This window comes from Zingiber officinale, chromosome 9A (genome assembly GCF_018446385.1).
Source record: "Zingiber officinale cultivar Zhangliang chromosome 9A, Zo_v1.1, whole genome shotgun sequence".
In the NCBI taxonomy this organism is placed as follows: Eukaryota; Viridiplantae; Streptophyta; class Magnoliopsida; order Zingiberales; family Zingiberaceae; genus Zingiber; species Zingiber officinale.
Window position 1 is genome coordinate 91,438,584 of NC_056002.1, and position 24,520 is coordinate 91,463,103.

General features: G+C 36.5%; 1 protein-coding gene across 1 annotated transcript in view; it reads left to right on the forward strand.

Moving 5' to 3' along the window:
• The first annotated feature begins 3,674 nt into the window (after window positions 1-3,674).
• LOC122021219 (protein SHOOT GRAVITROPISM 6-like) overlaps window positions 3,675-24,520 on the forward strand; it is a 67,898-nt gene continuing 47,052 nt past the window's right edge. Inside the window, exons 1-13 of the mRNA XM_042579304.1 lie at window positions 3,675-3,808; window positions 3,898-3,988; window positions 4,076-4,130; window positions 4,207-4,338; window positions 6,670-6,741; window positions 18,392-18,482; window positions 18,592-18,687; window positions 18,797-18,875; window positions 18,951-19,014; window positions 19,233-19,336; window positions 19,433-19,538; window positions 20,220-20,306; window positions 23,189-23,266. Coding sequence (XP_042435238.1) covers window positions 3,775-3,808; window positions 3,898-3,988; window positions 4,076-4,130; window positions 4,207-4,338; window positions 6,670-6,741; window positions 18,392-18,482; window positions 18,592-18,687; window positions 18,797-18,875; window positions 18,951-19,014; window positions 19,233-19,336; window positions 19,433-19,538; window positions 20,220-20,306; window positions 23,189-23,266 — 1,089 coding nt within the window. The 5' untranslated portion in view covers window positions 3,675-3,774. The remainder of the gene's footprint in view (window positions 3,809-3,897; window positions 3,989-4,075; window positions 4,131-4,206; window positions 4,339-6,669; window positions 6,742-18,391; window positions 18,483-18,591; window positions 18,688-18,796; window positions 18,876-18,950; window positions 19,015-19,232; window positions 19,337-19,432; window positions 19,539-20,219; window positions 20,307-23,188; window positions 23,267-24,520) is intronic.

Here is a 24,520-nt window from a genome sequence, read left to right on the forward strand (position 1 = left end):
AGCTTTGTAAATTTTGTACATCTTGGATATAAAGATTTCTCAACATCGTGAAGTAAGTTATTGAATGTAGATTCTCATCATATTCATATGTCATATTTACCATATCTACCAGCTTCTCATCAAAGAAATTATGTTCGCCTTGTTGGTCATGTTCACTATCATTCATTGAGTTGGCAAATGATGGCTTTTCTCCATGTCATATCTACACTATGTATGTTAAATCCATACCATTACTTCTTAAATGAGCCCTTATGACATCAATATTGTTCCTTCTTAGATTACCACACTTGGCACATAGATAAGATATTACGTTAAAATCACCAGAATTTTGCATTGCAAATTGCAAGAAGGACTCTACTCCAAGAGCATATTTACGTAATAATCTATCCTTACACATCCATTCTTTATCCATTCCAGTAGATAAAAAAATTAATTAGCAACAAAATAAACCTTTATAATACTAGCAGTAATATAATAAATAATATTATCCATTGTAGCTAACACCAATAGATTATATTAATCACCAACATCAAAACTTAAAAAAAATACAGGAGATATAATTACTTCATAAACTATTTTAATATTTAGTAACATCTTAACATATATTTACATGGAAAACGATAAATCTTATATTTGTTTTTGACTGTAATATAACAAATGAACTAATTTATAAGTCTCCTTCTATATAATTTTCTCAATTTCATTAAAAAGTTGGTCCACTCATCAATTCAGTTCATTACTATATTGTGGCATGTGAAAACACCAACTACATAGATTTTGGGCAAACTGATTCATTTGTGGTACAATCGAACAATGCAAAAATGAGACAAAAACTTTGTACTAAATTAGAGAATAACATTACAAGAGGAAAAAAAGTAATGCAACAATTATTACCTTGATGGAGCTATCACCCTTGTGTTTTTTCGATAAATCGAGAAGAACTCAAGTCCAGTACCCTCTATAACTTAACAGGCCAAGATCAGACAATATAATAGTCTCTCTGCTGTAATAAAAAGAAAGTACAATGAGATCAAATCAGATATTATCCCAGATAAACATCTCCTTCATCACATAACCAACCTCAAATACACAAAATTGAAATGGTGAGGAGAATGAGAAATCCAAATAATTTGAAGTAATACAAAAGGAAGGAGAGTTAGAAACAAGGTGTTTACCGTCACTTTAATAATTCGGGGCAACAAGTTCCCTTGCTCTAAACCCTATGTCTGCTTTGATGGAGAGACGACAGGGAAAGAAGAAGAGGAAAGTACTCGTGAGAGGTGACCATAGCTGTGTATTAGTCCAAATCAGAAAGGGAGGAAAGGTTGTGGTTTTGGCTTCGGGTGTATACCCCAACCTTCTTAGTGTTATCGCTTCAATAACTCAGCGCAATAGGTTCCCCTACTCCAAACCTTAGATTTGCTTCGAAGAAGCGAAGAGACGACAGGGAAGGAATGGTTTCAGCGTTGGGTTAAGAGATGGTAGGGTTTCAGCGTCGGATTAAGAGGCGACAACCTTCATATATTTTATTTTTTGTTTGTGAGAGGTGACCATAGCTGTGTATTACTCCAAATCAGAAAGGGAGGAAGGGTTGTGGTTTTGGCATCGGGTGTATGCTTCTTGAGGTCAACTCCTCCCAACTTTCTTAGTGTTTATCGCTTCAATAACTCAGCGCAATAGGTTCCCCTACTCCAAACCCTAGATTTGCTTCAAAGAAGTGAAGAGACGACAGGGAAGGAATGGTTTCAGCGTTGGGTGAAGAGATGGTAGGGTTTCATCGTCGGATTAAGAGGTGACAACCTTCATATATTTTATTTTTTGTTTATGATTACTTAATTTTTTTCGCACAAGTCACAATTTTTGTCATGAGTTTTAAGGCAAGAAAAACACAATGGTAATAAATTCGTTGACAACGAGTTATAACTGTTGTCTTATTATCACAATGCAACGATTTATGCATCGCTATTACAAGTGTTATAAAAATATTATCTTTTACAACAGTTTATTTAACCGTTATCCCAACTGTTGTTACAACGTTCTTTTGAGATAATTGTTACTTTAAAGACAACAATTTTATCAAAAATCATTGTCTTTTGCTAAATTTATAACAGTTTTTCCTAAAATCGTTGTCTTTATGGTGTTGTCTTTGTGCAGATTTATTGTAGTGACTTGAAAAGAAGAAGACCCTATCCTTTATTCTTCCGGTAAAAGAAAAAAATGAAAGAAGCGAAGAGAAAGTGGAATGCGATACAACTAAAAAAGAATCACTACCCTAGTCAAAATATTGAAAAAATTAGAGCCAAGCTGTGATAGAGGAATGTGAAAATATCATGACACTTCTATAAAGAACATAGGGATAGGAAAGGGTAGTCCGCTCAATATATGGCTTTGAAAGAAGGTTACAAAGCCTAGAGGAGGACGGTCTGGTTGATCGTTGCCATTCGGAAGCCTCAATAGATGATCGGTTGGAACTCCATAAATCATTCTTAATTGATCTAGGGAAGCATCAGTAAAACTTGAAGAGCTAGATCTATACCAAAGAGCGGAAGAAGATTCTCTGACCATGAAATGTGCTACCAAGGAACTGATGAAAGAAAGATTTGTAAAGATGGATGGAAGCAACTTACTAGGAAGAGAAGAAAACTCAAAGACTAAGGAAACGAAGAAGATGAAGAAACAGTGAGTGAAGAATTAGCAAGTGCATGTAGAAATGCTCTTATCTGGCCTAATATAGCCTGGCTCATTCAATAGGGATTGTTGGATCCTTGTGGTCGCAAGGGTGGAACAGATCTTCCACATAGGATCAAGCACACGAGACAAGTAAAAATTCAAGAGTAATCATTACATGTTAAAAAGATGTACAACGTAACCTTCCCTATCATTACATGTTAAAAAGACGCGCAGTCTTCCCTACTATGAGTCATATAACATTAATATAATGCAACCTCGAAGGCTCACTGGTGCATTATGGGCTTAGGAATCGAGGTGGATGGTGCAAATGATGTGCTTAAAAGGAGTGATTGCATTTAAGGACATGATGATCGAGGTATGCTAGGATTTAATGCATAATCTCTTCATAAATATGCAATGGGTTTGCCACATGACTTAAATAGTCAAGATAGATGAGATCATTCTGATTATCAATCGGACTCTCGCCTCTTTCGACGGGACTTGAAGGGAAGACTTATGATCTAGGGAATGATTAGTAGGCACCACATGGATAAGAGAAGATAAGTGAAAATTATTGAGGTAGTTCCACCAGAGGAAAGTTAAGGGCCTCCCAGCTCCTTTGCCTCCTGGCCCTCTACTCTTGGGTCTCTCGGCTCCTTAGCCTCCTACCCCTTGACTCTCGGGAGAATTTATTATATTTTTTATCCAATTGAAGTTGAAAAAAAGTCATATTCAATTTGATAGAAAATATGTTAGATTCTAATTTAATGTGCTGAATTTAAAAGAAATTATATTTATTTTTAGATTTTTTTTAACTAAATAGATATGAGCAATATTAGATAAATTAGTATTATGAGTAATATTAGATAAATTAGTATTTTACTTAGAGAGTGAAAATAATTTTTTTTTAGAAATAGAGACGGTGTGTAAAATTTAAGTTATGATTAAGGACTGAATTATTTATCTTTTAAAATTGCTTATCGAATGCGCCGTGGTGGCACCACTCACCGCTTGTATTTATTGGCTTCTAGTTATTATTTCCTTTCCTGCACTCGTAGTTCTTCTCCGATTTCGGTTGCTTCGCCAATTCCTCCGCCACGGTACATGGCGTCCTCCTCCGCCTCTCTACCTGCGCTTGGTAAGATAATTCTCGTCCTCAATTTCACTAGTTTTTTTTCTCCCTTACCGTCGATTGATCTCTGAACCCTTTTCAACGTCTTCTGACAGAGGCCGTGCAGGTGCTGGTTTCGTCATTGGCCGACGAATCGCCGGTCGTGAGAGAATCATCTCTAGCCTCTCTCAAAGAGATCGCCCCTTTGTAATGATTCGACCTTCCTCGTTTGTTTTACTGCTAGATCCCTTTTCCGTGGTCTGTTTTTCGAATCTGATAGGCTTTGCTGTCCAGGAATTCTATTTTAGTGATCGATTGCTGTGTCTCAATCTCAAAAGGAGGGCGCCGGGTAAGTGGCTCTCGCTTTTATCTATTTTTTTTTTGTCACGTGCGTTGAATTGGTTAGAATTTTGTTTGATGGGTAGCGTTTTGGTAATATGGCGGGAGTATTTCTCGTAATGGCGTGTGCTGTTCGGGCAATGGATCCGAAGGATGTTGATTCCACTTATATGCTTAAACTTGCAAAGATAGCTACCTCAGAGATCATCACCTCTAAGGTACGGATATCCATAAGCGCTAATAGGTGCTTTTTGTTTAATTGTTCTTCTAACACAGCAGTCTTGAGTGTCGTAAGCCTCCGTCTGGAGTTCATCAACCATACATATATCATATAAACATGTAATCTGATGAAGTGAGTATTTTTTCCTGTGCAATCACAATAATCCTCAAAATTTAGTGCAACCAGCGTTACATACACTATTGAAATTGGAGGTAATTGGTAACCTTACAAATTAGCACAAAAATCTTAAGGAGGAAAGTGTAAAGGTGTGTTCATTAGTTCAATCATGTCTATAAGTAAAAGTGCATTAACAAGAATATCAACACGGATATGACACCAAACTACAACAGGTGTACTGACACAGAACTACTAAGGTAACCTCAACTAATAACAAGTTCTGTGGCAACATTAATCACGATTAAATGTGAAAAGGCTGGTACAGTTTGACCAAAAAACAAGCGGTAAATCCCAATTCTAAGTCAATAGATATAAAGAACATACAAATCAACATCCATTTACACTCAACATTAAATCTTTGTGCATTTTCCACTTATAAATCTAATATAAAAGAAAAATGAACGAAGAATACCAAAGATCACAATGAGCCACTAAGTAGAAGAGAGCAACTAGAGCCTATAAACTTGGGAAAAAGAAATTTCAACATAACTGATGTCTGAACAATGAAAATTTTTATCCCTACCATAAATCAAACACTACTTGCCATACCCTGAAAATTTATTCAATCCATGCTGAGCCTGATATACTTTCCTTAAGTTAAAATCTCATTTGCTTCTCATCCTTCCTCAAAACATGGTGTCATCATTCCTCACATGATTTGTCTATCTGACACAATTCTAACTCATATAATGCAATGTTGAATCTTCTCCATTAAAATACTATATTATACACATAAAAGTATAATAAACACACATTATGACTCAATATGACAAATTGGAAATTTTCACAACACTTGAGAGTCAATCAATTCAAACCAAATCAATAACACGATTCTAGCTCAGGAAAAGAAACCTTAGATCCTATCTTCAACCACAAAATTTCCATTGATTCGGATTTTAGCTCAATTAATTCAATTTGAACCATTGAAATCAACCCCTTTTGACTGCTCAATTCAATGTTTTGCCTACTCTCCTCCTTGTTAGCATGTGCCTAACAAGTCTAGTCAAATTATAATCTAAGTTCAGCTCAATCCAAGTCAATTTTAACCATAATGAATATTTGCTTTATTTTGATTATTCTGATAAATTAGGCAATGCAAAGTCTCTTGTGGTTAAGGAGATCTGTTTAGATTTTATTGTATTCTTGCACACTGAAACCGTATGAAGGATGGTTGACGAGTATGCTATTTTTGTAGGTTGCATTCTAGTTTTTTAGTTGTTTGTATTGTGGTAGTTTTGTGAAAGGAACTCAAACATCAAAAGTTGACATAAGCAATAGGTAGTTCATTAGTGTTGGCAAATTGCAGTCTAACAATTAAAATATTGAGGCTAAAATTGGTCATTTTTTATTGGTTTCCTTCTCTTTGAGGCTAGGGTCTCTCCTGTTCTATCTTCGAGCTCTTGCTTCAAGATCCTCCATCTGAAAATTGCATATCTTTAGTTCTTATGGCTCCTTATTTGTTAGATCTGGCATGACACATTCTGTAAGTTCTATGAATAAAAGGAGGCACACAGATTTTTAATGTTAGCATCCTAAAAAATCATGTACAGTATACTGAAGGCAGCTCTTGATTCTAACATGTTTTAAAAGAACTCTGAGCCTGTCCTGGTGAATGATTGTTTGTAGAGAAATCACTAGATATCAACTTTTTTTTTTTCAGAAAACAAACAGTGCAATTTGTTTGGATAATGATTTATTTGATATTGTGATGATGTAAAAAGATTAGAAGAGCTTAAAGAAGATGAAGGATAAGAAGCATGATGAGGCTTGGGATAGGTTGTTGTTGCTTATATCAAATAGCCGATGATAACATTTTGCATTTGCAATGGCATCTTGTTTCATCTGGGAAGATTTCATTCCCAGATGGAGCTTAATGCTTGTTAGATACTCAAGGTATGTGAGTTTAAAATTTTGATGATTAATAACAATAGATTATCTTGGACAAGGATACGATTATGGATTCTGTAATCATTTCTCAGTGAATCACAGTCACAGCAGTATTTTCCTTTCTATGCATGACTATAGGAGTGTGGAAGACCTTTTTTGAGTGCAACGATAAAGATGATAACTAAAGTAGCAAGTTAAAATTGCAGCATTTTTTTTCTACTTTTGGTTATTTTATCTTTTTTTTTTTTGCCATACTTAATGACAGGATTTCAATGCTGATTGGCAAAGGGCGGCAGCTACTCTACTTGTTTCAATTGGATCACATGTGCCTAAATTGGTATTTTTTTTGTAAGATTGAGTATTAATAAATTAGTTTAATCTTTTTTTGTTTGTATGCATGGCATCCATGGAAGATTACGATAGTTCTATTTTATGTCATCCTAGTTTAGTCTTTCATGGAGGGTTGTGACTAATAAAGGTTTTTACCAGTTTAGATGAACTTGTTACGGTCCCTAGTGTAGGATCGAGTAGGTCGAGATCCAGTATCAGACTTGGTTATACAAACCCACACAAGGGGAAAAAGAGACTCGTCCTTGACAGAACCCACTACTCAATTTTTCTCTTCCCCTCTTTATTATTATTAATAATAATACTCCTTATATAGGGAGCCAAACATGAAATGACTCATAAATAGGAAAAAATAGGAAAGACCAACCCACAAAGGGAACAAGCAATAAAAATAGAAAGCTAATTAGGTCATTATTTGTTTTTACTATAGCAATAGCTAATTAGGCCATTATTTATTTCCACTATAGCAATAGCTAAATTAAGCAGTCCTCCTATGAGCTTGTCCTCAAGTTCGAAAGCAGGGTATGCGGAGAGGAATTGCCCCGTTGATTCCCAAGTAGCGTCTTCAATGGAGGAATCCGCCCAATGCACTAAGAACTCCCGTGTACCTCTGTTGAGACGGCTGCGCAGAATGGCCTAGGGAACAGGTAAAGCCTGGCCATAACATACCAAGTAAGGTTCTCGCACTATGCGGTGGGGAGCCCTTACATGGCTTCAGCGAAGAAACGTGAAAAACATCATGGATGCGGCTGCCTACGGTAAGTCGAGTTTGTAAACAGGAGATATGATGCGTGCCACTACTTGGAATGAACCGAAGTACTTGGGAAGCAACTTGTGGTGATGCTGGCGAGCCACCGAGAGTTGGTGATACGGTTGTAGCGTAGGCAGATGCAAAGCTCAAATCACGGCGAGAGGAGTCAAAAACCAATTTGGCCAGCTGCTGGGATTGCTGTAAGTGCGTTTGTGCCACCTGAAGCATCTCATCTCTTTCCATCAAGGCGCGATCCACTGCAGCAACACATGTAGAGCCCCTAGAATAGGATAGAAGGTGAGGGGGCTCACAACCATACACTAGCTGAAATGGTGTGACGCTCAAAGTGGTATGGAATTACGTGTTGTAGCAATACTCAGCCCATGGAAGTCACTCAAGCCATTTTCGTGGTTGGTCCCTACCAAGGCAGTGCAGATACGTTTCAATGGTGTGGTTAACCACCTCCATTTGTCCATAAAACTGTGGGTGATAGGATGAAAAGAAGGCTAGCTTTGTTCCACAAAGTCGGAACAACTTCCGCCAAAAAGAGCTAAGAAAAATCTTGTCGCGATCAGACACAATGGACTCAGGCATTTCGTGGAGGCGGAAGACCTTAGTAAAGAAGAACGCAGCAACTGAGATGGCCGTATATGGATGGGCTAGGGGAACGAAGTGAGCATACTTGGATAAACGGTCCACTACTACGAATAAGACTGATTTACCCTTCACCTTCGGAAGACCCTTGATGAAGTCTATGGAGATGTTTGCCCATTCTTGTTCGGGAATGGAGAGAGGTTGAAGCAGACCTGTCGGTCGCAAGTTCTGCCATTTGTTGCACTGGCAGGTAACACATTGCCGCACAAAAGTCAAATATCATGCTCCATACCTAGCCAATAGAAATCAACACGAAGGCGGTGTAATGTCTTCTGTGTCCCCTCATGCCCTACCTCATTAAAAACCTTGAGCACGGTGGGAGCAGCGACAACTTGCCAGGAAGGAACACCCAACCCTTGTAGAAGATCAAGCCGTCCCGAGCTTCCCATTCGGGCCCCTCCTCTCCACGTTGAACTCTACCTAGTAACCTGGACAACTTCGGATTAGAGTTCACCATTATCATATCCTCCTCGGACATCAGGAGAGGTGTCTGTGGCACGATTTAAATGACCCGCCTTAAATTCCACCCGGAAGTTGAAGCACATCAGCTTGCTAATCCAATGTTGTTAGGGTGATGTGGTGATGCGCTGCTCCAACAAGTACTTCAAACTATAATGGTCTGTTCGTATCAGAAAGTGGTGACCCCACAGGTACGACCTCCAATGGATAACGGCTTTGGCCAAACCAATGAGTTCTCGTTCATATGCTGCTAATTTGAGATGATGCTCTGCTATTTTTCGACTGAAGAATGAAATGGGGTGCCCTAGTTGTTGAAGAACTGCTCCAATTCCACTCCTTGAAGCGTCACACTCCACTACAAACTCTTCAACAAAATTATGCAAACTCAGCACGATGTTTGACTTCTTCAATTGCCCAAACTCCCTTCAACCTCTTGGGGCCATTAGAAGGCATTCTTCTTGAGAAGACTAGTGAGAGGGGTTGTGATCTGCCCGTACTCTGGATGAATTTGCGGTAGTCCTCAATTGCCTAGATTTTGCTGCGATCCACCTCTACCCCTTTGGAATGGATAACATGACCGAAGTAGGCCACCTGAGACTGACCAAAGGAACACTTGGACTTCTTCAAAAATAATAGGTTAGCCCTTAACTAATCAAAGACAAACCGGCAATGCTCCAAGTGTATTCCCCCGTAGGGCTGTAAATTAGAATGTTATCAAAGAAAACTAGAACGAACTTACAGAGGTAGGGCTGGAAGACTTCATTTATCAGCCCTTGAAAGGTTGACAGGGTGTTGGTGAGGCCGAATGACATGACCAAGAACTCAAAATGACCATGGTGGGTATGGAAAGCTGTCTTCTCGATGCCACTAGGTCCATCCGCCCCATGGAGCTCATCAAGTAACTCCACTACTGGAATGAGAGACTTGTCTTTAACTTCTCGGTTGTTGAGCTTGCGATAGTTGATACAGAAATGCCATGAGTCGTCATGTTTTTTCATCGGGAGGATTGGCGAAGTAAAAGGGGACCTACTAGGGCGGATGATACCTTTGCGTGAGCATCTAGGCACATTGTCGTTCGATCTCATCCTTTTCAAGTTGCGGGTAACGGTAAGGGCGCACCACCACTAGGGAGGACCTCTGCAAGAGTGTGATGAGGTGATCACAACTTCGGGGTTGGGGGAGGCTCGCAAGTTCCTGAAATAAGTCATTGTAATCCACAAGCAATGACTCCAGTTTGTCCCCCATGGATTCCTCGCTTCGTATCATGGCCGTGCATGGTTTCGATTCTAGAGGGTGACCATGCCAAAGGACCTCCTTGCTCGCCAGGGTAAACTTCATCGTAAGGATATGGAAGTCCCATATAATAGGGCCAGGTGCATAGTCATTTAACTCCCAAAACCATCTCAAACCCTTCCAACGAAAGCATGTAGAGATCAATAGAGAAAGTATCTTCGCCTACCTATAAGGGTAAAGACTTGCAGAGGCGTAAACTCGGCATGCGCTCCCCATTGGCCACACATACATTCAAGCCAGGTTGCTTCCGAATCTCCACGTTTATGTCTGACACTGGCCCTTCACACACGAAATTGTGTGTGCTTCTTGAGTCCACCAGGGCTAAGACAAGCTCGAATGCGGGGTATAACGCCACTGATAGTATGTAGGGAAATTTCTGAATTCACTTCCCCCTCTTCCTCACCTTCTCTGTCATCATCAGGCACTTCAATCCAAAACAGGTGTTTACACTTGTGACCCGTGGAGTAGGATTCATCACAGTTAAAACAAAGGCCCTTGGCTCTCCGTTCTACCATCTCGACGCGAGTCGGACGCTTGAAAAATGAAACAGGTGGAGTCTCCTTGCTGATGCCGGGGTCCTGGTCTTCGCCAAAGGAGGGCCTCCACTGTTGGTGTTAAGCTTGGTTATGGTCCCGTCCCAATTCGTGCGCAACAGCCCCCCACCTTGATGGAACCACTGCTTCCGTTCTAGTGCTCTGGCCATATTCATTGCAATGCCTAGGTTTTCAGGCTTCTGCAATTCGATGTCGATACGGAGATCTTCGACTAGCCCTGCAGTGAATAAGTCAACTTCTTGTTGTGGTCGGAGGTCCGAGGTCCGAGCGAGGTGAGATTGAAATTGGCGCTGGTAGTCTTCTACAGAGCCTGTCTGCTTCAGATTTGCTAGCTCTCCCAACGGGTTGTTGCTTAGGGACGGGCCAAAGCGGATATGACAGTGGTCTCTAAATTGCTTCCAAGTCATCTCTGGCTCTTCTTGCTCTACCTGATCAAACCAAAGTTGGGCTTCCCCTACCAAGTGGAAGGCAGCAAGGCCAACCTTGTTAGCCTCTGTGGTCCTTTGGTTGGTAAAGAATTTTTCGCACCTTTTAACCCAGCTCAGCGGATCCCCTTCTTCAGAATAGGTGGGGAACTCCATCTTTGAGTATCGCGGAGCCGTTTTGAGGTTCGACCAGTTGAACCGGTTGTTCAACCATTATATATATATATATATATATATATATATATATATATATCATGCTTCAATAATTAAAAATCATGCTATCCTGGTTGAACCGGCGGTTTTGACCGGATTTGAGAGGTTTTGACCGGTTTTTTTATTTTTTCGGCTTTGATGGTTGATCGGACCGGATCAAGGACCGGTCCGCGGTTCGACCGGTCGGACCAGCCGGTCCGGTCCCGGTTTTCTCAACACTGTCTAGAATAGGTAGGGAACTCCATCTTCAAGTACCGCCGAACCATAGTGCTGCTGATTGGTGGTTCAGGTCTGGCCTCTGAAGCTTTGGAAGGGCCACACTCTATGTTGGTAGGCTGTTTGTGGCAAGCACCAGCCATCGTCTTGCCTCTTGAATCATACCGGACAACTCGACCATCTGCTCCTCTAGTCCTCGCTGGCGGGAGGTGATCCACTCCATGAAAACTTGTTGGTACGAGGTCAATCTCTCCGTGAAGCCATCAAGTTTGGATGCAATAGGATTCATGCCACCCATGATCGTCTCTGATACCAAGTTGTTATGGTCCCTCGTGCAGGATCGAGTCACTGGTTGAGATCCGATTTCGGACTTGGTCATAGAAACACACACAAGGGGGAAAAGGGACTCGTCCTTGATAGAGCCCACTACTCAATTTTTCTCTTCCCCTCTTTATTAATAATAATACTCCTTCTATAGGGAGTCAAACATGAAACGACTCAGAAATAGGAAAGACCAACCTACAAAGGGAACAAGAAATCAAACAGAAACAAGGAATTAAAAACAGAAAGCTAATTAGGTCATTATTTGTTTCCACTATAGCAATTGCTAATTAGGCTATTATTTATTTCCACTATACCAATAGCTAAATTAGGTAGTGGCAAATCATGCAATTTGCTTCCGACTATAGTGGTGCCCAACAAAGGCGTCCACATTAGAATTATACAACAACAATCGAGTTTTATCCCACCAGATGGGGTCGGCTATATAGATTCTTTTACGTCATTGAGCTCTATCTCCTACTATGTCATTATCTATACTTAAATAAATTTTATCTTATTTTTTTATTGTTAACCAAGTCTATTTTGGTCTCTCTTCCTCGTTTGCATCGCCTAGCTGGAGCATTTATTGGTCATCTAAGTACATGCCCGTACCATCTTAAACATGTCTCTTGGAGTTTTCCCTCAATAGATACAACTTCGACTTTCTCTCAATGCTCTCATGTCTTATTCTGTCCATTCTTGTATGTCCACACATCCACCTTAACATCCTCATCTTTGCAACTCTCATCTTTTGCTCATGTGCTCAATTCATAGCCTAACATTCAGCTCCATATAAAATAGTAGGTCTAACTGCGATTTTGTAGAATTTTCCTTTAAGTTTTAGAGATACTTTACGGTCATATAAAATATCCGACTCTCTCCTCCATTTCAATCATCCTGCTTATATTCTATATAAGACATCTCTCTCAATCCCTCCATCATTTTGCAAAAATGATCCTAAATAACTAAAGCTCTCGGTTCTGGACAACTCGTTATCTCCTATCTTAACAATTGTCTCATTATGTCTAATATTGCTAAACTTAAATTCCATATATTCTGTTTTTATTTTACTAAGTCTAAAACCTTTCCCTTCTAGTGTTTCCCGCTAAGATTCTAGTTTAGCATTTACTCCCTCACATGTTTCATCTACCAAAACAATATTATCTGCAAACAACATGCACTATGGTATTGTGTCTTGAATGTATGTAGTGAGTTTGTCCATAATTAGTGTAAAAAGATAGGGACTTAGAGTTGATCCTTAATGTAATCTTATCTTTATTGAAAATGCTTCAGTTACTTTGTTTGAAGTCTTTACTCTAGTCATTATATGCTCGTACATATCCTTAATTAGTTCAATATATGTTACGCTAACATCTTTCTTTTCTAGAATTCTCCATATAATTTCTCTGGGACTCTATCATAAGTTTTTTCTAAGTCAATGAATACCATGTGTAGATCTTGTTTGTGCTCCAGATATTTTTCAATTAATTGTCTAAGAAGATATATAATCTTTTTTCTATTACTTTTTCCCAAAGTTTCATGGTATGACTCATTAGTTTAATACCTCTATAGTTTGTATAATTTTGGACATCTCCCTTGTTCTTATAAAGGAAACTAGAGTACTTATACTCCATTGATTAGACATTTTTTTCGTTTTTAATATCATTTTAAATAATTTTGTAAACCATTTAATATCTTGTTTCCGTAGGCATTTCCATACCTCTATCGGAATATCATATGATCCAATGACTTTTCTATTGTGTATCCCATTTAAAGCTTGTTCTGAAGTTTGAATTTTACAATGCAAATTTAAATTTATATGCTCATTTTACCTATTTAAATTACTTAAGTTAAGTTGGTCACCTAAACCTTCATTAAAAAGTTGATGAAAATACCTCTTCCACTGCTCTTTTATTTCTCCATTGTTTATTAGTACCTTGTTAAATTAATCTTTAATACATTTTATTTGCATAAGATCTCTTGCCTTCCTTTCTTTCACTTTAGCAATTCTATAAATGTCTCTTTCCCCTTCTTTTGTATCCAATTTTTGATATAATCGTTCAAAAGTTTCATTCTTTGCTTCATTCACTACTCTCTTAGTTTCTTTCTTGGCTATTATATTTTTTTTTAAAGTTTTCCTTGTTCTTACAAATATATAATTTCTTATAAGCTATTCGTTTTTCCTTCACTTTCTCTTGTATTTTCTTATTTCACCACCAAGATTCCTTACTGGTGCATGTTTCTTTGACTCACCGAGGACACTCTTAGCTACTATTTTCAACTTTGATATCATCTTATCTCATGCCATATTAGAATCATCACGTTTCTTTAACTCACCGAGTACACTTTTAGCTATTATTTTCAACTTTGATACCATCTTATCCCATGTCATATTAGAATCACCGTATATTTCACCTAATGCTTGTACTCCTAGCTTCTCCTTAATTATATTTTGCTTCCCATCCTTTAACTTCCACCACTTAATTTTAGAAGTCGTATATATATTTTTTCTATTGATACTATGTTTGAGGCGTATATCCAACATTACTAACCTATGTTGGGTAGTTAAGCTTTATCCAGAGATGACCTTGCAATCTTTACAAATCTCTCTATCTTTTTTCCTAACCATAAGAAAGTCAATTTGCGATTTATTATTCTCACTTTTGAATGTGACTAAATGTTCTTCTCTTTTTTTAAAAAACATATTAGCTAATATAAGGTCATATGCTATCACAAAATCTAATATAGTTTTCCTTTCCTCATTTCTCGTTCCAAACCCATAGCCCCATGTACTCTCTCATATTCCTCATTTTTCACTTCTACATGCCCATTTAGATCATCTCCTATTAAAATCATTTCATTTGGCGAAATATTTTGTAATATTTCATTTAAATCATCCCAAAGCTTAATTTGGTAGCTTCATCTAATCCTACTTACGGTGTATATACGCTAATTATGTTTATAGTTTCTTTCGTCACTCTTATCTTAAGGGCTATAATTCTATTCCCTTTTCTAACTACTCCTACAACTTCATCCTTTAATGAACTATCTACAACAATACTCCTACAACTTTATCCTTTAATGAACTATCTACAACAATACCCATTCCATTTCTTGCTTTACTCTTTCTTGTGTGCCATAACTTAAAACTCGAGTTCTCTATCAGTTTTGCTTTCTTGCCTACCTATTTTGTCTCTTGTACATAAAAAATACTAATTCTTCGTCTAATCATCGTATCTACTACCTCCATTGATTTATCAGTGAGAGTTCCTATGTTCCATGTTTTAAATCTATGATTATTAGTTTTTCTATTATATTTGTTCTACACTCAAGTTCTCATGGAGATGTAGTAGTCCTTGTTGATACGTTACAGTCGTACCCTGTAATGCGAACTCTTATATATTTAACACTATATTCGAGTTCTAGAGATGTAGCGGTCCTTGTCGAGAATTATAGTCGGACCCTGCAACACGTTCCTTCTGAGGAACAACCTAGCATTAGCACAATAGTTTAATGGATCTATTCATCGAATATTTGCCATAGTTTTAATGCTGGCTGGCAACATAACGCAACCCTCCTCTTTTATCCGGGCTTGAGACCGTCCATGACTGGTACGGGTGGAGTTCCACATCAGAACTATCATCAACTAAATTAATTTGAACCACATTTTGGGCAAGTGGTTGAGCTAAACAAGTTAATTGTTGTATGTCAAGCTTTTTGTAATGATTCAGATTAGCCAACTTTGGTTATTTAAGTCTATCTTGGATTGCACATCTATTAACAGTTTATTCTTAACTATTAGGATTGTTCCAAAGGATTGCACAAGGGTAAGGGGAATATATTGCATATAAACATATTTTGTCCCTGATATGCAGTTGGCTTTATTTGGAGGACTAAATGGTCGACTCCCATATGCACCAAAGTCAATTGCATATGCAAAGACCCATATACTAGAACATTCAAATAATTTGGTTGAAGCTTACCAAATTAACAATATGAATATTAGTTGTTTTATCCTAAAAAAAATGATGATTTTTCTGCTTATATTGAGGATTAGTTCATGCGATTGCAAAACACTTAAGTCAACCATGTTTTTAGTGTGATTAACTTTTAATTGTTAATTAAAACACATTTGTTAAGTGTAGATTATTACAACATTATTAAAGCACGTGTATATATACATATGTACACACATACTCCCACCCTCCACCCCAAACACACACTCTTCTACATTAGTTATGCAGTTCATTATGTATATTGAGCATTTGTACTAATATAAATATTGTTTAAGGTTACGATGGAGAGGAAAGGGTGTGGTGAGGTGGAGTGATTCATGGTCTTTGTTAACGGGACGGGACGCGTAAAGAGATGTGGGTATCCTTGTCTCCTTTGAGGTTGACTCCACTAGTTGTGATGCCATCCACTAAGTCCCATCACGATGTTTCCCATCAAGCCTCACCACGGCATAGTTTATCAAGCCATATCGGGACATTGCTTGCTGAGACCTACCTTGATGCCACCCACTGAGCCTTGTCAAATGCCATGATTTGCCCTTTGAGACCCATTGCAATGCTACTTGCCTAGCCTAATCGAAACTTTGCTTGTCTATGCCTTGATGTTGGCAACTAAACCTCGTCGAATGCTATGACATGTTTGTTGAGCCTTTCCTCGACATCATGACCCTACTGCATGTGGGTGACTTGCCGAAATCCACTAGCATTCATTGCTTGCAGCCTTGCTGAATGTTCCAAAACTTGCAAATTGCTTTAGAGTGCTCACAACCATTGTCAAAATGCCTAAAGTCATTTTTGTAGATCATGAAAAAACTCCCAATCTCATTACAATAGGTGATCACCTGTGCTTAATGTGGATGAGATTTGGAGAGAAATTACCTCCTCAAAATTGGAGCTCTTCTCTTCACCCCAGTGATTCCACTATTTACCACATAGTATCACTTTGTAGTCGGTTGACTACATTGCATACTTCAAACTTTGCTTGCTTGAATAGGATGGGCAGAAGATTCTTGGATCTATCTATTATTCTATACCAAGGAGATATTGATTATTTATAGATGGGAATTTAGGGGAAAGGTTGTGGGGGTAAAATAGAGAATGATATCCAATGTCTTTGAGCTTCTTCTAAAATACCACTATCTTAACCCAATAATGTTATGAGGGGATCATCGTGGAGTAATTGGCATAGAGAAAACTCCAACTAGGCAGCTAAACTTTTTGGCCTGAGTGTTTGGGTCATGCCAAGTTGATACTAGACAATCTCACCCAGGGATTGAGATTTCGTGTCGAAACTGACGAAACATCTCGTTCTGCCCACCGACTGATGCCGGCACGAACCCGACACCAGTCCCAATGGTAGCCGCAATGCCCACGACTGCTCCGGAGGGGCGTCACAACTCCCGTGGCTGTGCGGGAGGGGGGCCATGACACCCGCAGTCGTGCATGGGGTGGTGCGACACGATGCCCGTTCAAGAGCGGCGTGATGCCTGTGGCCGTGCAGGGGCGGCATGACGCCCGCGGCCGCGTAGGAGGTGCCGCGCCAGAGAGCCCACGCGACACCGCAGCTTGGGGTCGCGACTACCATGACATGTAAGTTTTTTAATTAAAACAATTCTTGGGGGATAATTTAAAGAGGCTTATTTAAATCCTAATAAAATTATATAATTAATTAAATATTTTATTTATTTTAATTTTTAAAATATATAATAAAATTTTTATTTATTTATTTATTTATGTTTTTATTTTTTAATGATTATCTCTAATTTAAATAAATAATCAAATATATTTTTAAAATCCTAATTAAATTATCCCATTAAAATATATAAAAATTAATTTAAAATTCAAAAAAATTATAATAAATATTATATATTCTTAAAATCCTCCGCAAGGATCGCGATGTAGTGATAGTCTCCGTGGGACACCGCAACCGTAATTTTTTTATTTATTTAATTTTTTATTTTTAAAATATATATTTTTATAAATAAACTATTATTAATAATAATTAGAAAATATTAAAAATTATTTCAATTTTTAAAAGAATTTTAAATTTTAATAAATATTTTATAAAATAATTTTAAAATTTTTAAATAATTTTAAAATTAAACATAAATATAAAATAATTAAAAAAAAAATAATTCTTAAACATTTCAAATAATTTTTTTAAAATTAAAAATTCACAAATACATAAATAAATAATTTAAAATTTTCAAATAATTTTGTAATTATTTTTATAATTTTAAATTTAGTTTTAAATTTTAAGAATTATTTATTTTTTAAAATATTTTTTATAAAAATTTAATAGGCATTATCTTATGAGAAAATATTAAAATATAAATTCAACATCTTAAAATATAAAACATATTTAATAATCAGTATTAATATACATTTATATTTATATTTAAAAAATACTGAAATTTTATCGGCATGACACGATACGATACCGAAACCGTATCATTCCGATCCGGGATTAAAATTTCGGCATAGATTGAGATTTTAAACCTTGATCTCACCCGTGTTTGAATACATAGTTATTGCCTTATAGGCATACATGTGGATTTTAATTGTTAACCTTAATTAGATTGAACTAAGGTTAGTTGACTGATTATTAGTTCTGGACTTCTGTGCTCATAGAATAAGACTGATATGATTATTCTTCAAGCTTAATAGTTAGAATTTTATACGATTTTATAGTTTAAAGGGTAGTGTTTACTTCTTTTTATTTGTTGATATTTTATTGTAGATGATGGAGGAAGTTTTTCTTCATTTATCTGGATCCAATATAGCTTTGCAGTCCATGGTTCAGATACTTGCAGACTTTGCTACTGTTGAAGGTGTACAGCATCTTCTTTGTGCTTTAACTTTTTCCTTCCCCCTACATGTATTTTTGGTGTCTATATATTTTCAAAAAATTTTATTTCTGTATTTTTTTCACGTGGGAAGCTCTGAAATTCTCTCCACATTTGAAAGACGTTTTTCTACGTATATTACCTATTCTTGGAAGTGTGCGGGATGCCCAACGACCAGTTTTCGCAAATGGTATGTAATCCTTAAGTTATTTTTGATACCATGCATACTAAAATGAGTTTCTTGTCGTAACTGATCAATCTCGATTACTTTATGGTTGTTCTTTCTTTTTTGGTTCTAGCATTCAAATGTTGGTGTCAGGCAGCTTGGCAATATATTAGGGATTTTCCTTCTGACCCACTTCTTGATACTGATGTCATGTACACTTCTCATTTCCCTACCATTTTGTTAGTCATTAGATGCAGTTTTCAGCCTGACATTTTAATGTACTTCAGGTCTTTTATGAACTCTGTTTTTGAACTACTGTTGAGAGTTTGGGCTAGTTCACGAGATCTAAAGGTAACTGTTGAATATAATATCTTAATTCTAAGTATTCATTTGTATATAGATATTCATAAAGTGCACACTTCAAACAAACACCAGAAGTTCAGTGGATATAGTGTATTCTTTAGTTCTTGAGAGTTTGTAATTTTATAACAATACTCTATGACTCAACAATTTAATAGGGCAAAACAGTCTTTCTATTCGGTTTTTAACCTTTGAATCTCTTGGCACAGGTACGACTTTGTGCAGTAGATGCTTTAGGGCAGATGGTTGGTCTTATTACTCATTCACAGTTGAAGGCAGGGTTGCCTAGGCTTATTCCTACAATCTTGGACTTGTGTGTAATTTGTATTATACGATAGTTCTCTTTTTGGTGTTTTGCAGAATTATGCCACAACATGAGATATGATTACTATATGTTTATTTTATACAGGTACAGAAAAGATCAAGAGATTGCTTTTCTTGCTACACAGAGTCTGCACAATCTTCTCACTGCTTGCCTCCTGTCTGAGAGTGGCCCTCCTCTACTTGATTTTGAGGCACGCCTTACATAAGGATTCATAATGATTTTGCAAGACCTTGTACTGATATTCTATGAAGTAAAACTTAGCTTGATTTTTTTATTTAGATTTATCCTTTGTGTTAGACATCCTGTTTTAAATAATCTTATAATGATCAGAAAAATAGCCCCTTCTAACAGAGAATCTGAGGCAAAATTAAAATGCTCCATGCCCATAGTCCCACATAAATGAGTATGGTGATCCATGATGTGCACATATATTATGGCAACCTCCTCCTAATTTGCATGTGACCCAACTGTGTATATTCTCATCCCTCTTCATTCTTCACTGCCACTTCCTCTCTTTCCCACCATTCACCATCTCCTCATACTCAGATGAACCCTCCCACTTCTCTATTTCTTCCCACTTCCCCTTCCTCCCACCAACTATCTTGTCCTCCACCTCACTCCTAAAAGCTGCCTTCTCCCTTTTCTCTCACTCTCTTTCTCCCCACCTTCTACTCAATATTGTTAGCAGTGATTTAAGAGCACTTCAGATAGTTGAGATTTCACAATTGTTTCTTGTTGTTTCTGTTATAGAGTAGGATATGCCATGATATGCATATTTGGGTTTATTGCAATAATAAATTCTGTTTCTACTTTCCTTTTCCTATTTTTCATGATAAAATATGAGTTTGGTTTCTTTTGGCTTTTCCTGCAGGAACTCATAGTGATCTTATGCAGTCTTCTTCCAATTTCTTGCATCAATTACCAAACTCATAGTTCAAAATTTTCAATCAGCCTAAAGGTGTGTCATTTGATGTCTAATTAGTAATGCATAATCATGCTTGGGATCAAAATTTCTAATCTTAATATTGTGTTATTTGATATTCTTGAAGTTAATGTTCGAATTGTCTTTGTTTTTTTTCCTTGGAATGTGGGAATATGAACTTGCTATGTAGCATCAATTTTTTGTTGTGGGATGGATTCTTAGCAAACTAGTTTGCTCTATTTTTCTGGTATGATATAAATTTCATTAAGAAAATAACGTGTTCTATCTTGTTCAACTTTAAGAACCTTTCAGTGTAGTGTGGTTGTAGAAGTCCTCATGGTTGTCTTTGACACTTTTCCAATTATCATATTACCTAACATGGTTGCCAAGAGACTCCTCATCTCTAGGACTTCACCATTGCCAAGAAGCTTTTATGCTTTCGGGACTTTCATTGCTTAACATACAGTCACTATTGACTTACTAGGACTTCCACTACTAAGTATTCGGTTCTCACTAATCTACCTGAACTTCTAGTGCTAAGTATCTAGTCTCATTGACTTACTTGGATTTCCACTGCCAAGTATATAGTCTTAATTGACCTACTCGACTCAACTAACAAAAATATACATATAATTGTCAATTTTGAACAAGGGCTGATTGTACCGACAATCTTTCCAATAATTTCCCAAACATCTCTTAACAACAAACACATTGCTTAAATATCAAAATGCAATCCATACCATCATTAACCTCGATGAGGAGCTAATTGCACCAACAATAAAATCACAGTAACAACCTATCATTTGATAAGAAGTGAACATTAATTAAGATACAATTAATAGAATGGACCATCAAAATGAGTGGAAGTTTTGGTGGTTTGTGTTGTCATTGTGCCTCCTTTCAGCCGAAAGGAATTTTTTCAAGACTTGTAGGATCCATCATATTTTACAGATTGGAGGTGTTGGGTGTCTAGGTGACATGTATGAAGTTAATATGGTAGATATGAGAATGCTAATATTGATGCTTGGAGTTGTGAGGAAGGATAAAGAACAATTATTTTTCTGAGTGTAATTGGTGTAGCTCTAACAAATGATAAAATTAAAGAAAATAAATTGAGATAGTATGAACATGTCCAAAGATACTAATAGATTCTATAATTTTAAGAATTGAATTTATTAAAGTGAAATGTCTTATCATGTAGAGGGAGAGCAAAAAAAAAAAAAAAAATCTGTTGATGTAAAAAAGATGATTTAGTTAGTTTGAAAGTTACTACTGACATTGTATTGGATAGGGCTCAATTGAGGGATAAGATTCATGTAGTTGATCCCAAATAGTTGGGATATACACATCTGGATGATGCCAATGAACATTGGCTAGTTACTATACCTAACCAAAAAAAAAAAAACGAGCTTGATATGCTTGAAGAAATTGATGATATTTAGATTCTAGAATTGTTAATACTCCTATGATTCTAAATATTTGACTAATATCTAGATAGGAAAGTGATTATCTGAACCAGGGTAATTTGGTATATTGCTTGGGAAATTGAACAATCTTGCAATTACTAGACCTGATATCAACTTTATCAATGTGGTTAGGCAAACTCTTTTATATGTCAGGTCATTAGGAGCTAGCTATAAGGATTCTGTGATCATGACTTATGCAGGCAAGGATTTCATCTACTTTTTATGAAAACAATCTCTAAATGATATCCTATACTGATATCATTTTCAAATTTCCATAGATATAGATGATCACCATTAAGTATTGTGTTTTGGGAGTGATTCTAACATATTGAAAAAATAAAAAAACAGAATGTAGTGCCCCAATCAAGTGAAAATGAAGAATGTAAAGATGTTCAATATGTAAGTTTATTTAGCTCAAATATCTGATTGCTCATTTAGGTATTGATTATGCAGTCAATTAAGCTATATAATCTGGTCTTTCATTTATGGACAGGAGAAAATTCATTCTAAGAAAATTATTACAACTTTTGTTACTTCTAGTGACCAGTTGATGTATTTACTAGGCGAGTCTTTTAGAGGCTCTATCATCATCATGGACCTGAGTTTGTCCTAAATATTTTGGATCGGTTACATGCTTATCCTTCCAATGAGCTAAATGCTAGACAATATCACTAGTAATGGAGGTCCTATAATTCAATATATTTTTAACAAGTTGGTGCTTTATTTTGATTTTTGAATTGCCTTTTGGGGATTTAAACCAGCTTGAGTGGAGGACATTTTTATAAATATTCAAATGTGTATCTTTCTGTAAATATTGTATATTTTGATATACAATTACAACTACTATAGTGAGAATCAACTTTACTTCCAATTTTTGGCCAATGTCAGTAGTTTAACATAAAAGGAGATAACAAATGAATGGTTGTAGATTGCTTGATTTGAAGCTTTTGAATTTGTCAAAATTAATGCAAGGATATAAGCCAACTATTAGATTAATCAGTAGTAGTATCATGCTGCTGAAAAAGAGCTTAATTCTTGTTTGGAATTTCTGTTACACGACACTTCTTGATAAATCACATGCCTTCATGATTCAACATTCAGAAATTCTATAAGAATGCTGTCTCATGGTTGCTAATAAATTTGTTACTTTCTCATAAGGAATACAGCTTTTCTTATTCAATTTATTTATTTTTTGTTTCATTTATTTAATATGGACCCTTGAAGGGGAGCCTTGGTGCAACGGTAAAGTTGTTGCTTTGTGACCAAAAGGTCACGGGTTCAAATCCTAGAAACAACCTCTTGTAAAAAACAGGGTAAGATTGTGTATAATAGATCCTTCCCCGGGACCCGTATGACGGGAGCTTCGTGCATCGGACTGCCTTTTTTTTATTTAATATGGAACCTTTTGTATTTGAACTCTGGAAATTAAATCAGTATATTTTCTAATTTCAGACTTATAATGAAATTCAACATTGTTTCCTTGTGATTGGCTCAGTATACCCTGATGATCTGTGTGCCTTCCTTCTAAATGTGAGTGTAATTTTAAATTAGAGCATTCTTTTACTATTGGTTACTTCTAAAGATATTTCCTTTATCAATTTTTAGATCTAAATAACTGCACCTTTGACTTGGATAATTGGTATGATATAACAAAATGACCTCCTCTATCTTACCTCATCAATGAGACTGGTTCATGCAGTGAAGCTTGTAAGCTTTGATCCCATACAATATTCAATCTCATTAAAATTGAAGGAAGGGCATTATGGAATTGTCTAACGTGTAACATGATCTAAATCAGAACACTTATTTTATGTCAATGTGATAGAACTGAAGGAAACTGTTAAAGTGGAATATTAGTACTAGGGCTTCAATTAGTATTGAGCAAAAATTGTAGTCATCAACTCATCATGCCTTCTTTCAGTACAATAGTGCTCATTTTTGTTTCAATGTGAATCCGGAAACAACAACAGAAAGATTTTGGTTTCTGAGTTGTTCTCCTCAAGTGGTGACATGTATAGTATTGCATAAAGGAACCAACTCTAGCCAATTACAAAATGTATTTTGTGAAGTTATTATTAAAACAAAAGTCATGAGATAATAAACTTAGCAGGCATTAAAAACAATTATTCTCATGATTCACTAATAATAATTCTTGAACTATTTGATACTTGGCTTTTAAATTTGAACCCTTTTTATATTGTAATATAAATTAAGCATTGAAATTTTGTCAAAATAGAACTCCTGAATTACTTAGATTTCTGAAATGCAACTGATGTAGTTGTTGATAGGAAAGCATAATTACTAAAATAGCCCAACTTGGAAATGATTCATCTTAAGGGTGCAGCAGCTGATTATTCTTCTACCCAAAAACATATTTGACCTAGGTCATAAAGAACAACTTTCGGACACTAAGGGTATGTTATACTCTAAAGGATTTAAAATATTTAGATTAGTTCTTTTCCTAACAATCCTTTATAAGTGGCTAGCAAATTAACTTGAACATGGTGTCAGAGCAAGAGGTGTAAGATTCAAATCTCCCTGTGTCAAAAATATTATCTGATCTATTCATGTGATGGATTTAGCTTAATCAAAGATAGTCACTCATACATGAAAGGGGTGGATTTAGGAATATAGATCTATGCATTGATCTCTTTCCTAACCCCTTGAACTTTTGGGAGAAGTAGGTAGATAATCAACTTCAGCATACTCAAATCCAAGCTGAACCTTTCTTGAAGCCTTTAACAGTAATGTAGTAAATTCTCTTTTTTGTTAATTGCCTAGATT